Here is a 17,625-nt window from a genome sequence, read left to right on the forward strand (position 1 = left end):
CAATTAATAAAGAGGGGAAAAACGGATAACAAAAAGAAATTGACAAGAAATATCAAAACATGGCAAAAGTTTTTAAGTATATATAAAACAAAAGTAGCTAAACTGAACATGGAATCCTTAGAGGATGTAACTGGGAAATTAGTTACAGATAACAGGGAGATGGCAGATAATTTGAACATTCAAGTAACTGAAATACTTTGCATCGGCCTTCATAGTGAAGGACACTATAAACATCCCAAAGATAACAGATAAAGTGCTAATGAGAAGAAATTGAGTTGGACAGGAAATGCATTCAAAAGATTCGTTAGGTTGAATTCTGGGTCGAAGTGGCTGACTTATCAAGAATGGCTAAACAAGTTAGGTCTTTATTTATTACAGTTTAAAGGAATGTGGGGTAACCTGAGAAAAATAGACAAGATTGTGAGGGGAAATGACTGGAATTCTCTACTTCAGTAAATAGTGATGGTGAGATTACTGCATTTACTTAAAAGAAGAGGTTGATAGATCTTTGAAATATCAGGAATTAAGGGCTACAATGGGATGGCATGGAGGAAGAGTTGGGGTCTGGAGGTCAGCCATGATCTAGTTGAATGTGGGAGGACTTGAAGGGCCAAATGGCCTATTCCTACTCCTATTTCTTATATTCTTATTGAAGATGGCAGGACTGGTGGACAGCAGTAAACAAAGCATACAGTATTCTAGCTTTGTTTATAACCGAGAGTACAAAATCAAGAAGGTTATCCCAAACTTGTACAAGATGCTAGTTGAACTGCAGCTAGAGTACTGCTGACAGTTCTGGGCACTACACTTCAATAAAGAGTTACACATACTAAGCTGAGTGCAGAAGAGACGTACAAGAATGATTTCAGGAATGAACTCAGAAGATCGACTGAAGAATTTGAGACTGTATTCCTCAGAGTAGGCTAAATGAGATTTGACTAGGAGAAAATGAGGACTGCAGATGCTGGAGATCAGAGCTGAAAAATGTGTTGCTGGAAAAGCGCAGCAGGTCAGACAGCACCAAAGGAGCTGGAGAATCAACATTTTGGGCAGAAGTCCGTCTTCAGGAATGAGGAGGGTGTGCCAAGCAGGCTAAGATAAAAGGTAGGGAGGAGGGACTTGGGGGAGAGGCGTCGGGAATGCGTTAGGTGGAAGGAGGTTAAGGTGAGGGTGATAGGTCGGAGAGGTGGTGGGGGCGGAGAGGTCGGGAAGATGATTGCAGGTCAAGAAGGCGGTGTTGGGTCCGAGGGTTGGGACTGAGAAAAGATTTTTTGGGGGGGGGGGGGGGGGGGGGGGGAAGAGAAATGAGGAAGCTGGAGAAATCAGCATTCATCCCACGTGGTTGGAGGGTTCCTAAGCGGAAGATGAGGCACTCTTCCTCCATGCTCTGGCGATGGAGGAGGCCAAGGATCTGTATGTCCTTGGCGGAGTGGGAGGAGGAGTTAAAGTGTTCAGCCACGGAGCGGTTGAGTTGGTTGGTGAGGGTGTCCCAGAGGTGTTCTCTGAAATGTTCCACAAGTAGGCTGCCTGTCTCCCAAATGTATAGGAGGCCACATCGGGTGCAGCGGATGCAGTAAATGATGTGTGTGGAGGTACAGGTGAATTTGTGATGGATATGGAAGGATCCCTTGGGGCCTTGGAGGGAAGTGAGGGAGGAGGTATGGGCGCATTTCTTGCGGTTGCATGGGAAGGTGCCGGGAGTGGAGGTTGGGATGGTGGGGGTGTGGACCTGACGAGGGAGTCGCGGAGGGAGTGGTCTTTTTGGAACGCCGATAGGGGAGGGGAGGGAAATATACCCTTGGTGGTGGGGTCTGTTTGGAGGTGGTGGAAATGACAAAGGATGATACGATGTATCTGGAGGTTGGTGGGGTAATAGGTGAGGACCAGTGAGGTTCTGTCCTAGTGGCGATTGGAGGGGCGGGGTTCAAGGGTGGAGGAGCGGTGGAGAGCATCATCAACCACGACTGAAGGGAAATTGTGGTCTTTGAAGAAGGAGGCCATCTGGTTTGTTCGGTATTGGAATTGGTCCTCCTGGGAGCAGATGCGGCGGAGGCAAAGGAATTGGGAATATGGGATGGCGTTTTTACAGGGGGCAGGGTGGGAGGAGGTGTAACCTAGGTAGCTGTGGGAGTCAGTTGGTTTATAGTAAACGTCCGTGTTGAGTTGGTCGTCCGAGATAGAAATGGAGAGGTCTAGGAAGGGGAGGGAGGAGTCTGAGATGGTCCAGGTAAATTTGAGGTCGGGGTGGAAGGTGTTAGTAAAGTGGATGAACTGTTCAACCTCCTCGTGGGGGCACGAAGTAGCACCGATACAGTCATCAATGTAGCGGAGGAAAAGGTGGGGGGTGGTGCCAGTGTAGCTGCGGAAGATGGACTGTTCCACATACCCGATGAGATTTGATAGAAGTGTTCAAAATTGAGGGGTCTAGACAGACTAAATCGGGAGAAACTGTTTCAACTTATAACAGGATAGATAAAGAGAAAGCATAGGTTAAAAAAGATTTGCGAGAAAAGATGAGAATCTGGAACATACTACCTGGAGTTTTGGTGGAGGCAGATTCAATTGAGGTTTGAAAGATGCCATTAGATTATTATTTTAACTGAAACAATATGTAGGGTCAATTGGCATTAAGTCATAATGCTTATTCAGAGGGCAAATGCAGACACAATGGGTTGACTGGCCCCTTTTTGCACTCTGGTGATTCTGATCGCACATCAACTCGACTGTTTCCATATTTATCATGGATTTCAGCTCTATGAAAATGACAAGCGCTCGCTTGTCAAGTCTTCAATATTTCTGGGATGCAATGTCAGGTCTACATTAAAATGACAGATGAAGTTCTGAGAAAAGTTATATTTACAGATAGATTTCTGGTGACAAAAATTAGCACACTGTGATTGAAATCTTACTTCAGGCAGATACACCAACCAATTACATTTGATGCAAAAAATCAGTTAAAGAAACAGCTAACTTTTCCTGTGCAGATTACCTGGTTTCTTTCTATTGTTTTTAATCAGGAAAGAGATCTAGTTCGGCCCTTGTTTTCTTAAAATGAGTAGTTAAACAAAAAAAAAGGTTTTGAAAGTCAAAACTAAAGTCAAGGAACTGTATTTCAAAGAGAAAGAAAGATCTTTGCCGACTTCTGAACAAACAACCTCAAAAGAAGATCAAAGATCACTTTTCCTACTCAAACAAATTTTTTTTCTTATTCTTGGTATCTTACACTATGGTTAACATTGTTACTGGTTACTTTTAGCACATGTAACTGAACTGATCATGTGTACTCCTTTGTTTTCTATTAAGAATTTGTTTCTGAATACTCTAATAGAAATGCACAACGATTGGTGAAGAGGAAATGAAAAAAAATGTCAATTTTCAGGTTGAGGCATTCTCTTAAGTTATATCCTTTGATCGAAGAGGAAGCAATATAATTAATTCTAAACAGGTTTGAGAACTGTATCTGAAAAATGCAAATCTGGATATGGACAGATTTGTGGATATTTGAAAGAAGTGGAACAGTTATCTATGTCCTAATGGCCAAAGTAATCTTGCCACTGAAAATCCACATTATACCATTCATAATACAAAATAGGGTTTAGATTACCTGTGTTATCAAATATCACCTTGGGCTCCTGTTGCTGCAGTTCAAGCCTTCCTACATCTTCATCCATGGTCTACAAATTTCATTAATCACTGCTAAATCTGTTAAAGGAACCAAGAATCTTTAAGGAGTCAATCATGACTTACATATAAATATGATTTGTTTCTCACAATATCCTTTCACAGATAGGATAAAATAAGTTTACGATCAATGGGTATCAATCCCAAAGGCTCAATTACCTGCTGGGCTTTATTCATAATTTGAATCATGACATACAAAGCAGTGGTAATGGTAATGCAAGTTAAATGCTACAGACTTGCTTGGAGGTTATTAAACAAAAACTACATATAAATTTCTTACCATCTTTAATTACCAGAAATTTCAAATAATTAAATATTAAATGACCATAGAATATTAAAATGTATTGCTAGAACAGATTTATTCAGAGTACACTGTATCTGAATTTGGCAGATTGCAAAAACTGGTGCAATGCACAGTTTTTTTGACTATGCTATTTTAATGACTATGTAGCAATCTATATGACCTACACACTTAGCAAAATTTCTGTTGACCTTGGAATATTTTATGATAATATCAGAGACATTAAAAGAAATAAAGGTTTTAAATAGGATAAAACTAAATGTTCACTTCGATAAATTTCTGCAGTCAAATTCCCAAAATCAACTCTGAACAAGCAATGACTCGTCACTTTTTCAAAGAGAGTAAAAGCAAAATGCTATTGAGGCAATAGCTAATTGTTGAGCATTAGCCTGAGATAATCATTCAAATAAAACCTTCAATCTGAAATCTACACTGGATTATCTTAAAACCACAAGCCGTCTTGAGGTGTCAGTTTTCAGAGTTTTTTCTAGATGTTTAGAGAAATCTCGATTATCCAAAGGACATGGGTAAGCAGTATTTTGTTTAGTTAATTGAATTCCAGATAATTGAATGCAGGATAACATAGTTTAGCCGAGGATCAGGACCTTGCAATCTTGCCAGATAATCCGATATTCAGATAATCGAATGCCGAATAATAGAGGTTTCTCTATACAAGCCCTGCATACTTGAATTACCTACCATGAAGAACATTTCTTCAGGGGTAGAGAAGTAGATCACTGGCTGTGGCACGCTTATCCAGGCACAGATAAGTGAAGGAGTCACCTGTTAGAAGGAAATAAAGTCCAATTCAATTTTGCCATATATTTTCATACTTCAAAATCTATGAATTTAGTGTTCCCATAAAATAGAGGTTTCATCAGAGGGGAATGAAAGACTGAACTGGACATTCTTCATAACATTACAAAGTAATACTAATTAAAAACTAAGAATTGCAGATGCTGTAAATCAGAAACAAAGACAGAAGTTGCTAGCAAATCAAAGTTGATGTTTTTGGTCCGGTGGCCCTTCCTCAGAACCCTGGAGTTGCTAGGAAGGGTCACTGGACCCAAAACGTTAACTTTGATTGCTCTTCACAGATGCCACCAGGTCTGGTGAGCTTTCCAAGAAGTGTCCATTTTTATTACAAAGTGACATCTCGACATGAACCTTGATCAGATAGTGACTGTTGTTCTCCTGAAAATAGAGTGAAACTGAAAAGATGTAGTAATTGTCTCCCATTGTTTCCTACCTATGCGTCAACAAAATATACTTAATTGGTTCAAAAGCACTCCATTCCTCTGAGTGCTAAATGGATGCACTCTTTGTTTGTTAGTAACTTTTTATATGAGACTTTTCTACTCAAACTGCTTGAATGTATTATGACATACCTCCATGGCCATTACATCTTAAGGTGGGAGTTGATTCAGACCTCATAGACTAGAGATAGGAACACTATCACTGGAAGTCTAAACATGAAGCATTGGACACTTTGGCAATGGTGGAATGCGAAACTCTTACTTTATATAAATTAGAACCGTTACCCTTGTACCTTAGACCACTCAGCTATGCTAGTGGGCAAGAAAACGTATTTTTAATCAACCCATTTAGACATACTTTCATACCAGACGGCACCTGATTCTGGACTTTCCACTTGGAGGGAGAACACTTCCACTACACCACAAAAGGCCAAAAAATTAAAAGTAATTAGGCTATTTGGATATGTTACAATATAAATCTGTGACAGCTGGGACTTCAACTCAGATCTTAAGGCCGAGAGGTAGGGACCTGACTCTTGCTTTATGTGCTCAGTGTCCTTAATAAAAATTGCACATCACTTGTGTATCCTTAACCCCATAATTAGCCAACCATTAGCAATGAAGATATGAAAAGTATGTATTAAACTCTTTACTTTTTACTCATTGATAATGGAGAGGGCAGCATGGTAGCTCAGCTTCTGCTTCACGCTGCAAGGGAATCAAATTCAATTCCAGACTTGGATGTGAACCTGTGCGAAGTTTGCAAGCTCTCCCCGTAGCTGCGAGGATTTCCCTCTGGTCTCTGGGCCTCCTACAATCCAAAGATGTGCAGGTTAGGTGCATTGGCCATAGTAAATTTCCCCAGAGTATCCAAGGAAGTGCAGGCTAGTTGGATGAGTCAGGGTAAATGTGGGATTATGGGGACAGGTAGGAGCACTTCTGTGGGTTAAATGCTCAAAGGATTGGTGAAGACCCCATGGGCCAAATGGGCTCTTTCTGCACTCTGTGGATTCTATTAATGCAGATAACTAGATTATTCATACGCTGTCAGAATGTATAAGAAAGCCTGTACTTTTATTCAGGTAAAAACCCACTTGCCAACTAAATGCCTACTAAATGTGAATCTGCTGCCAATATCAACCAAATAAATAAAGCATTGACCCAACAATCACCCAAGCTTGCAAATACTGCTCTTTAAATGTTGTAAACTGGTGAGACACTTCATAAATTTCTATTTTATGCACCCTTACCTGAACTTACTGGTGATTTTGTGTGTAGCTTCTTTACAGTTTGAGATACTCAGTTGCCATAGTCAGGATTTATAAAAATGTATATTTTAATATAAGGTTGTACTGATAGGCAGGGTTGGGGGGGCTTAAAAGGAGAAGGCCAGGGTTGCACTCTCAACATCCACTCCTTGTCGCCACTTGCTGGCTGATTTGCTCCCAGATTGCGCTAAATGGGGGAACCCTCCACCCCCTAAACCTAGCCAGGAGACACACTGGTTTTCCCATCAGATAACCAGCCACATTTCTCATCTGCAATCAGACTGGTTTCAAGTTGATGTCCTTAAGCGTCTGTTATTTGACCAATTAAGGGTCTGAATTTGTGGCAAGTTGGGAAGTTCACGCATAGACTTTCTTGTCCAGCACTTAACTTTTTTTGAGGTCAAGGGCCTTTTTTGGAGTGTTCGGTGTCTTGAAGAGCATTATGGTGGATATGTCCCCAGGGCCCAATGGTATTTACAGTAGAAAAATGTGGTGCGGGAAAAGCGCAGCAGGTCAGGCAGCATCCGAGAAGCAAGAGAATTGACGCTTTGGGCATGAGCCCATCAGAAATGTTAGGGTGGGGCCGAGAGATAAATAGGTATCGGCAGTGGGGCTGGGGGAAATGGTAGCTGGGAAAAACGATAGGTAGATGTAGGTGGGGGTGATGGTAATAGGTCGGAGCGGAGGGTGGAGCAGATAGGTGGCAAGAAAAGATGGACAGTTCAAGTAGGGCAGTGGTGAGTTGGAGGGTTGGATGCGAGAGGAGGTGGGGGAGGGGAGGTGAGAAATCGACATTGATGCCATGTGGTTGGAAGGTCCACCCGCTCCTATTTATCTCTCAGCTCCATTCCCACGACCCCACATTCCTGACGAAGGGCTTATGTCTGAAACGTTGATTCTTCTGCTCCTTGGATGCTGCCTGACCTGCTGTGACTTTACAGTGCTGAAAATGTGTTGCTGGAAAATCTCAGCAGGTCAGGCAGCATTCAAAGAGTAGGAGAATCAACGTTTCGGGCATGAGCCTTTCTTCAGGATTGAGGAAAGTGTGCCAAGCAGGCTAAGATAAAAGGTAGGGAAGAGGGACTTGGGAGAGGGGCGTTGGAAATGCGATAGGTGGAAGGAGGTTAAGGTGAGGGTGATGAGGTAAGGGTGACAGACCGGAGTGGGGGTGGGGGCGGAGAGGTCAGGAAGAAGTTTGCAGGTTAGGAAGGTGGTGCTGAGTTCAAGGGTTGGGACTGAGACAAGGTGGGGGGAGGGGAAATGAGGAAACTAGAGAAATCTGAGTACATCCCTTGTGGTTGGAGGGTTCCTAGGCGGAAGATGAGGCGCTCTTCCTCCAACTGTCGTGTTGCTATGGTCTGGCTATGGATGAGTCCAAGCACCTGCATGTGGAGTGGGAGGGGGAGTTGAAGTGTTGAGCCACAGGGTGGTTGGGTTGGTTGGTCGGTCCGGGTGTCCCAGAGGTGTTCTCTGAAACGTTCCGCAAGTAGGCGACGTGTCTCCCCAATATAGAGGAGGCCACATCGGGTGCAGCAAATGATGTGTGAGGAGGTGCAGGTGAATTTGTGTATCAAACTCAGCACCACTTCCTAACCTGCAATCTTCTTCCTGACCTCTCCGCCCCCACCCCCACTCCGGCCTATCACCCTCACCTTAACCTCCTTCCACTTATCGCATTTCCAACGCCCCTCCCCCAAGTCCCTCCTCCCTACCTTTTATCTTAGCCTGCTTGGCACACTCTCCTCATTCCTGAAGAAGGGCTCATGCCCAAAACGCCGATTCTCCTGCTCCTTGGATGCTGCCTGACCTGCTGCGCTTTTCCAGCAACACATTTCAGCTCTGATCTCAAGCATCTGCAGTACTCACTTTCTCCTGTGCTCTTACAGTGCCACACTTTTCAACTCTGACTCTCCAGCATCTGCAGTCCTCACTTTCTCCAAACAGTATCTACCCCAGGTTACTGAAAAGGAGATTGCTAGGGCCTTGACCAAGATCTCTGTATTCTCATTAGCCGCTGGAGGGGTCTGGGAGGACTGGCGAGTAGCTAACATCATTCCATATTCAAGCAGGGAAATAGTTGTAAAGCTATTGGAAAGAATTTTTTAGGATGGAGTTTACATGTTTTTTTTGAAAAAGCATAGCCTAATTAAGACTAATCAGGGCAGGTCATAGTCTTATTAAGTTGACTGAATTTTTTGATTAATGAGGGTAGAGCAGTGGATGTTGTCTACATGGATTTTAGTAAGGCTTACAACAAGGTCCCTCATGGTCGGCTCATCCAAATTACGATGCCTGGGATCCACGGTGTCTTGGGTGCGTAGATTCAGAATTAGCTTGCCTATAGAAGGCAGAGGATAGCGATGGAAGGTTGTTTTTCAGGCTGGAGATCTGTGACTAGGGGTGTTTTACAGGGATCCATACTGGGACATCTACTGTTTGTAATATATATAAATGACTTGGATGAAAATATAGACGGATGGGTAAGTAAGTTTGCAGATGATACAAATATTGGTAGAGTTATGTATAGTGTAGGTGGTTGTAAAAGGATACAGCGGGATATATATCAGTTGCAGACATGGGTGGAAAAATGGCAGATGGAGCTTTTGTAAATGTGAGGTGCTGAATTTTTGGAGATCAAATATTAAGAAAATGTATATAGTTAGTGGCAGGACCCTGAACACCATTAATGTACAGACTGATGTTAGGGTTCAACTCCATAGCTCCCTGAAACCGGGAACACAAGTAGGTATAGTGAAGAAGACACATGACATGTTTGCCTTTATTGTTAGGGAACTGAGTACAAGAGTCATGTTATGGCTTTATAAAACTTTAGTTAGGCCATAGGTAGAGTACTGTGTTCAATTGTGGTCACGAGAAAAGATGGAGCGGCTTTGGAGAGTGTGCAGAAGAGGTTTACTGGGATGCTGTCTCGATTAAAAGGGTATGAACGATAAGAAGAGGCAAGAAAAATTCAGATTGTTTTCTCTGGAGCAGCAGAGATTGAGGGAAGACTTGACAGAAGTCTATAAAATTATGAGATGCATGGATATGGTTGACAGTCTGAATCTTTTTTCCCCCCAGAGTTGAAGTGTCTAACACTAGGGGGCATGCATTTAAGGTGAGGGGATACATTCAAAGCAGATGTGAGGGCAAGTTTCTTTTTACACAGAGAGTAGAAGGAGTATGGAAACACTGCAAATATGATAGGGGCATTTAAGAGACTTTCAGATAAGCGTGTGAATATGCAAGAAATGCATATCGACCAAATGCGGCAGAAGGAATTAGTTTAATTTGGTGTCACATTCGGCACAACATTCCAATGCTGTGCAGTTCCCCGTTGATTGCTGAGGAGGTGAAAAGAGGTGGTGTATTGCTCCAGGGTCAAGTTGATAGGTCATATAAATATCTTAAACCATTGCAAGAAACACAATTCCGAAACAAAATACATAACTCAAATATGTGAGAAATAGGAAAAATCTCATTAATGGAATAAAAAGTGATGGTGGCTGTGATCAGACATGGATGGGCCCTATGGAGGATTTACTTTAATAATTGGCATATCAATTTCTTGTACTTCACAGTGCCCAAAACATGAAAGTTCATACTGTTGTGAACACAGAAACACACTCTGTTGACAAGACAGTTTCTCAAATAATGATACTGGAAACAAAAAAACACCAGTTAGGCCACACTTAAAGAGTATTGCGTACAATCTGGTCACCATATCACAGGAAGGTGATGGAGGCTTTGGAGAGGGTGCAGAATAGGTTTACCAGGATGCTGCCTGGATTAGAGGGTGTGAGTTATATGGAGAAGCTAGAAAACGTCTGATAATTTTCTCTGGAGTGGCAGGACCTGAGGGGAGACTTGACAGAAGTCCGTAAAAATTATGAAATGTGTAGATAGGGATGACATTCAGAATCTTTTACCTACAGCTGAAATGTCTGGTGATAAATAGCAAGAAGGTGCATAGCTTCAAATTGAGGGGCAATAGATATAGAACAGATGTCAGAGTAGGAGGGACGTGGAATGCACTGCCTGTAACAGTTGCAGAGTTGCCATCTTTGTGGACATTTAAATGGTCATTGGATAGGCATATGGCCGAGAATGGAATGGTGTACATTAGATGGGCTTCATATTAGTTCCACAGGGTGGTGAAACATTGAGGACCGAAGGATCTGTACTGTGCTGTAATGTTCTACGTCTAAAACTAGGCAAAATGTATTTAAGGTGTGGGAGGCGAGTTCAAACAAGCAAGGGTCAAGTTTTTTTTTAAAAACACAGCGTTGTAGGAGAGTGGAATGCACTGACAGAGGTGGTGGTGAAGGCATATACAATAGGATTAGGTTAATTTGGCATCATGGGCCAAAGGGCCTGTTTCTGTGTTGTACAGTTCTATGTTCTAGTGCAATGCTCAAGAGGCTTTGAAAAACAATTTTCTTCCATTATCTCATCAACAATCTAAGATTCCTTGATTTAAAAAAAAACTTCTCCATTTAATCTGCTCAGCCAAACACAGTTTACATGGAATACCTCAATTGTGATATCTACTGCCTAATAGTGAAACTCTGAGTAATCTCTTTTCCTACTTATCATAAGTCAGTGAGAGATAGGAGTAGGAGCAGGCCATTCAACCCATCAAGTTTACTTAACCATTCAATAAGACCATTGCTGATCTGACGATCCTCAACTCCATCTCTGGGCAATCTCTTGGTTAGAGTATTGAATACATGAGTTGGGAGGGCATGTTGCGGCTGTACAGGACACTGATTAGACCACTGTTAGAATATTGCATGCAATTCTGGTCTCCTTCCTATCGGAAAGATGTTATGAAACTTGAAAGGGTTCAGAAAAGACTTACAAGGATGTTACCAGGGTTGGAGGATTTGAGCTATAGGGAGAGGCTGAACATGGCACGATGGCACAGTGGTTAGCACTGCTGCCTCACAGCACCAGAGACCCGGGTTCAATTCCCGACTCAGGCGACTGACTGTGTGGAGTTTGCACGTTCTCCCCGTGTCTGCGTGGGTTTCCTCCGGGTGCTCCGGTTTCCTCCCACAGTCCAAAGATGTGCGGGTCAGGTGAATTGGCCATGCTAAATTGCCCGTAGTGTTAGGTAAGGGGTAAATGTAGGGGTATGGGTGGGTTGCGCTTCGGCGGGTCAGTGTGGACTTGTTGGGCCGAAGGGCCTGTTTCCACACTGTAAGTAATCTAATCTAAAAAGCTGCGGCTGTTCTCCCTGGAACGTCAGAGGCTGAGGTGTGACCTTATAGAGGCTTACAAAGTCATGAGGGACATGGATAGAGTAAATAGGCAAAGTCTTCCCTGGGGTGTGGGAGTCCAGAACTAGAGGGCATAGGTTTAGGGTGAGAGGGGAAAGATATAAAGGAGACCTAAGGGGCAACCTTTTACACAGAGGGTGGTATGTGTATGGAATGAGCTGCCAGAGGAAGTGGTGGCATTTATGGGTATATGAATAGGAAGGGTTTGGAGGGATATGGGTCGGGTGCTGACAGGTGGGACTAGATGGAGTTGGGATTCCTGGTTGGCATGGACTCTGCTTCTGTGCTGTACATCTCTATGACTCTATGATGTTATGCTCTCTGGTCCCAGACTCTCCCACAAGAGGAAACAACTTCTGTCTTCTCTACCACATCAAGCTTCTTAGCGATTGTATTTGTTTCAATAAGGATAACTCTCATTCAACTAAACTGTAATGAGTACAAGCATTACTTACTCAACCTCTCCTCATGAGAAAATTTCCCTATTATCAACCTAGTGAGCCTTCTCTGGACTGTCTCCTATGCAAGTATTTCTTTCCTTAGATAAAGGAATCAAAATTGTTCATAGTATTCCAGGTGCCATCTATCTAGTACCTTGTTTGACTTAAGGTTTTGCTAGTTTGATATACTGTTCCCTTTGAAATAATAACCAACATTCTTTTTATCTTCATTTTTACATGTTTCATGTACAAGAACCCCCAAATTCCTCATTGCTGCACCTTTTCTCCATATTTCCCCATTTAAATAAAATTTAGATCCTCTATTCTTTATGTCAAAGTGCTTAATATCACAGTTTCCTAAAAATGTTCTATATAGTTTTGCCCATCTGCTGAATTTGTCCAAATCACTTTGCAAACCCTGTGTCATCCTCATCACTTGTCTTCCCACCTAATTTTGTCACCTGCAAACTTGGAAATAGTACAGCAACTTACCTCATCCAAATCATTATTATATATTGTAAAAAATTGTGGATGAGCACTGATCCCTATTGCACTTGTGGAAGTTGCAGATTGGAATCTCCAAAACACCCCACTTTTCCCAACTCTGCCTTCTTTAGTTGCTTAGTCAACTGTCCATGCTAATATATCATGAGTTCCTGTCTTAATAGAAAGCTTTGTGTGCAGTATCTTATCAAGTACTATTAGGAAATCTACTATTTGGTTTTCCCTTATCTATCCTACTTTTTACTGTTTTGAAGAAATTTCATAAATTGTCAGATTTGATTTTCCCATCATGATGACATGACTATGTTTGATTATATTATATATTTCCAAATCCTGTGCTATTACATCCTTTATAGTATTTATTTTCCTAATGGCAAAGGTTAAGCTAACTTTCCTATTCATGCCTTTCTTCTTTGAATTAAGATGTTACATTGACAGTTTTCCAACCTACTGAGACTTCTCCAGAATCCAAAATTTTTGGAAAATTAGCATATTCACTGTCTCTGTAGCTATTGTGTTTATCTTTCTAGGATGCAAACCATTAGATCCAGGGGTCCTATTGGTCTTTAAGCTCATTAGTTCTAAGCTTTTTTTCCTCTAGGATTGGGAATTGTATTTATTCTGCTCCTTCTACCATTTGCCCTGATTATTTAAGCTGTCACTGTCTGATGCAAAGTATATATTCAACTTCTTCACATTTCCTGGTTCCCCACTATGATTTCCCTAGCATAATTCTCTAAGAGTAAAAAATGAGGTCTGCAGATGCTGGAGATCACAGCTGCAAATGTGTTGCTGGTCAAAGCACAGCAGGCCAGGCAGCATCTCAGGAATAGAGAATTCGACGTTTCGAGCATAAGCCCTTCATCAGGAATAATTCTCTAAGAGGCCTATATTCATTTTTAGCCCCTCACTTTCTTTTTATATCCTTAAAGAAGCTTTTGTTGTCCATTTTTATATTACACGCTAGCTGACCCTCAAAATTTATTTCACCTATTTTCAGAAAAATCCTCTTTATAGGTTTTTGAAAATTTCCAATCCTCTGGCTTATCATTAATCTTTGTCGCATTGCATATATGTTTCCCTCAATTTAATACTATCCTTGACTTCCTTGGGTAAGCACAGTCAGTCTATCTCCTTCTTAGAATCCTTCTTCCTCAGTGGAATATATGTTTGGTGCAAGTCATGAACCATTTTCTTGAACATCTGCTACTGTTCCTCAACCTTATTTCCTGCCAAACTCTTTTCTCAGTTCACTTCCACCCTTGTTCCTTTGTAATTATCCTCATTTAAGTTTGTTTAGGTTGTTTCTAACCAAGTTGTCTCACTCTTAAACTGAATCCTAGATTATACTATATTATGGCCAGTTTTACTTTGAGATTAGTTATTAAATCTGCCTTATTACGCATTATGAAATCCAGAACAACCAGACCTTGGCTGGATCCTTTATACACTGTTCACTTAGTGTGTCCCAAATACACTATGAATTCTTCCTCATGGCTAACTTTTTCAATTTGATCGACATAATTAATATAGTTTTTTTTAAACATATCCTCATTATTTGCTGATTTATTCCATGTCTCACTGTATAGCCACTATTAGCCTGCCTACAGATCTTCTTCCCTTTGTTATTTCTTACACCCATTCATGTGGATTCAACATCTTCCAAGATAATTTCTTGCTTTGCACAAATTCCATCTCTTACTAGCAAAGTTACCCCACTACCCTTTCCATCCTCCTTGTCCTTTCAGAGTCATGTATCCCCGAATATTTATTTCTGCAGATTTATTATTCCCCAGACTTATTTAACTTCTTGATTTTATTTATTCTATGTTAGTTTGCCTGTGGCTCATGTAGTAATCTTGAAATTATTACCTTCAATACTTTGTGGTCAGTTTGCTTGTTCTCCAGGCAGTCAAAACTTCCATCCACATAACTTGTAACACCTCATAACTGATGAATGAGTGTAAAGTTCAAGGCCCTTAGAATAATAGCCTGTGATTCCATATCTGTCTCACCTACAAACACATTTTGTTATCTTTGATCACAGACTACATTTGAATTACCTAGTCTGAGGGGCATTTCTAAAACATAGTGTCCAAGTTACTTTCTCCTTCCCTGGTGTGACTTAAGCACCTTCAGCTTGGATTCCACCTCCTCAACTCGGATGTGTTTAGGTATGTTTGCCCTGGATCAAATTGGGATGTTCCTGCCTTGTCCTGTAACTCCCACTGCATCATCATGGTATTTTACAAAACGTAATTATTCTAGAATCCCTGTTCCTTACACTTTATTGCAATTATCTTTACACCAGCATTATTTTGTTTAACAAGCTACTTTCAAAAAAAAAGGGAGGGGTGTTTGAAATCACAACGAACTTAAACACAAACAGAAGATATATTTACTTTAAGGCTAGAAATACTCACCAATCTTACTTGCCAATTAACTATGTTACCTGCACTTTTGCCACTTTGTATTCATGATGTCACTCATTTCAAGTAGGCCTCTGATCTATGCCTTTCATCCTCTCCCACTCACTTCTCACTCTGTAGACTTACTGTCTTTGCTGTAAACCTTACTTAAAGTGCTATTTACCCCTCTACACCAAATTCCAATTTCAAAACAAATTCCCCAATCTCCTTCTGAGGAAGGGTTGCTCGACCCAAAACATTAACTGATTTCTCTTCAGAAATGCTGCCAGGCCTGTTGAGCTTTTCCAGCAATTTCTATTTTTGTGCCAGATATACTTGACCTCTCTCGCTCAGACAAAGTCACCCTCACACTGAACATGCTCCTTACTGAGCCCATACTTCACACTGATGACTTATGGATTGGTCTCTTAACCACAGGATATTTCCAGGAGTGGGTCTCAGTTTGTACCGATATCAGCGAAGGCAATACAAGATATGTAAAACTGCCATGATGCGTCAGGTTAAAAAATAAACATTCACAGAAGCACTCAATGACCAAGGCATAATTTTGATAAACTTCAGTCAATCACTTCTACTTTGATAAGCTAATATAGGGCAACTGCTGCCCATGGAACAACATTTAGTGAAAGCATCACAACTGCAAAATTCTTCACATTTCCACTCTGACGTCTTTGTCCTCAGACTCCTGCAGTATTACAGTGAAGTTGCATAGAAGCACCTTTTGATCAAGAACTTTAGAGTATACTAGACTCAATGATTTTGATAATTTCTGATTGCAACTTCTGCACCAATTTTGTTCCTTTTAATTCTAGACAACAGTTGTCATGATTCTATCATTCATATCTCTTCTAGAAACTACATTTTCTCGTCCCATTACGTTTTCTCTTGCACCATTTACCTTTTTGTAATTAAATTACTTGTCTTCCTATCACTGGCCTTCTATTTTGTTCTCTACCCCTCCCCTCTCGATTGTTCCTGCCTCTGTGCTTGCTGGAACATCTTCAACTTTTTCCTTAGTTCTGATGAAATATTAACCCTGCTTCCCTCTCCACAGTTTGGCCTGAGTATTTCCAATGGGTTTCTGTTTTTTTTATTTCATTAACAGTATCAAAGCCTTCAGAACAGGCAAAAACCTTATATTGGACAACTCCACTAGCAGACTGACACACTCCCATTTCTCCCCAATGAGAATGCAGCAGTTTTATGAAATGCCAACAGCTATGTGGGGTGGGGATGGCAAAACTGAACAGCTGAAAATGAAACAAAATACCAAGAATAGGTTGCATTCACAGATTGAACATTGTGCATTTTTTTAACATAGCACTTCCAGTTCTTTCCTTTGCAAAGGATTGTTGTTCAGTACAAACTTATAGCCCATCAAATGCACAGGCTCCATCAGATGCAACACCATCCAAAACAGCAAGAGGCAGTAAAGGAAGCTTGAACAATGCCTCCAATCTACCATTACATTCCTCAGTTAATTATCAGGAAACCACAGCTCCTGTTTGATATTATAAATTAATAATGCACTCACTGCCACTGAAATAACATTTTAGCATTAACTGTTTAAATTAAAACTATTTAATTTGTCTTAGGTTTTTATCAAAAAACATTGAGGCCTCCAAAGAAGCAGTCAATTTATTCTGTAACTTCAGTTTTTGTAATAAAATTGGGTGTACTAAAGTTAACTAATTACAGTATAGTGACAAAAGGCCCCTCCTCATAGAAAAAAACCCAGAATTTTACACATAGGAGGTATATCAACACATCTACTGCAACTCAAGTTATCCATTTAGTCTGCTTCCCATATATAACTCCTTTGTTCAAATAAATTTAAATGAATATTGAACACATATACCAAACATTTTACAAATCTGAAAGAGGATTACAGAAGACAGAGTATTCAGAGACGTTATCAATTTCGACCCTCCACAGGTAATTTTGCATTTAACATGAAACATATGTTGTCAAGAAATGGCTGGGTTGGCAAGATATTATCACCCAATAGATAAGGATGATGTGTAAATGCCACACTACTGGCTAACTTGATTTTGACATTCATGGCTGTAGGTTAGAATACGATCATAAGAGCTCTTGTATAAATGTATCTCTCAAGAGAGAAGGGCTAGGTTCAAGTCCCAATTGCCCCTAAGGTTCATTTCTGAACAGGGCGGTACAGTGGCTTAGTGGTTAGCACTGCTGCCTCACAGCGTCAGAGACACAGGTTCAATTGCAGCCTTGGGTAACTGTCTTTGTGGAGTTTGCACATTCTTTGTCTCTGTGTGGGTTTCCTTCGGGTGCTTCAATTTCCTCCTACAATCCAAAGATGTGCAGTTTAGGTGAATTGGCCATGCTAAATTACCCATAGCGTTCAGGGATATGTAGGTTAGGCGCATCAGTCAGGGGGAAATGTTGAGTAAGAGGGTAGGGTAGGGGAATGGGTTTGGGTGGGATACTCTTCGGA

General features: G+C 41.1%; 1 protein-coding gene across 2 annotated transcripts in view; it reads right to left on the reverse strand.

Annotated features, from left to right (window-relative positions):
• Window positions 1-17,625, reverse strand: part of LOC132821035 (zinc finger X-chromosomal protein-like) — a 50,311-nt gene that overhangs the window by 30,126 nt on the left and 2,560 nt on the right. For both annotated transcript variants that reach the window (XM_060833525.1, XM_060833526.1), the window contains exons 2-3: window positions 4,682-4,765; window positions 3,605-3,702 (exon numbers count right to left, since the gene is read on the reverse strand). In XM_060833525.1, the coding sequence (XP_060689508.1) occupies window positions 3,605-3,671 (67 nt within the window). In that variant the 5' untranslated portion in view covers window positions 3,672-3,702; window positions 4,682-4,765. The remainder of the gene's footprint in view (window positions 1-3,604; window positions 3,703-4,681; window positions 4,766-17,625) is intronic.

The sequence above is a fragment of the Hemiscyllium ocellatum genome, chromosome 12, assembly GCF_020745735.1.
Source record: "Hemiscyllium ocellatum isolate sHemOce1 chromosome 12, sHemOce1.pat.X.cur, whole genome shotgun sequence".
In the NCBI taxonomy this organism is placed as follows: domain Eukaryota; kingdom Metazoa; phylum Chordata; class Chondrichthyes; order Orectolobiformes; family Hemiscylliidae; genus Hemiscyllium; species Hemiscyllium ocellatum.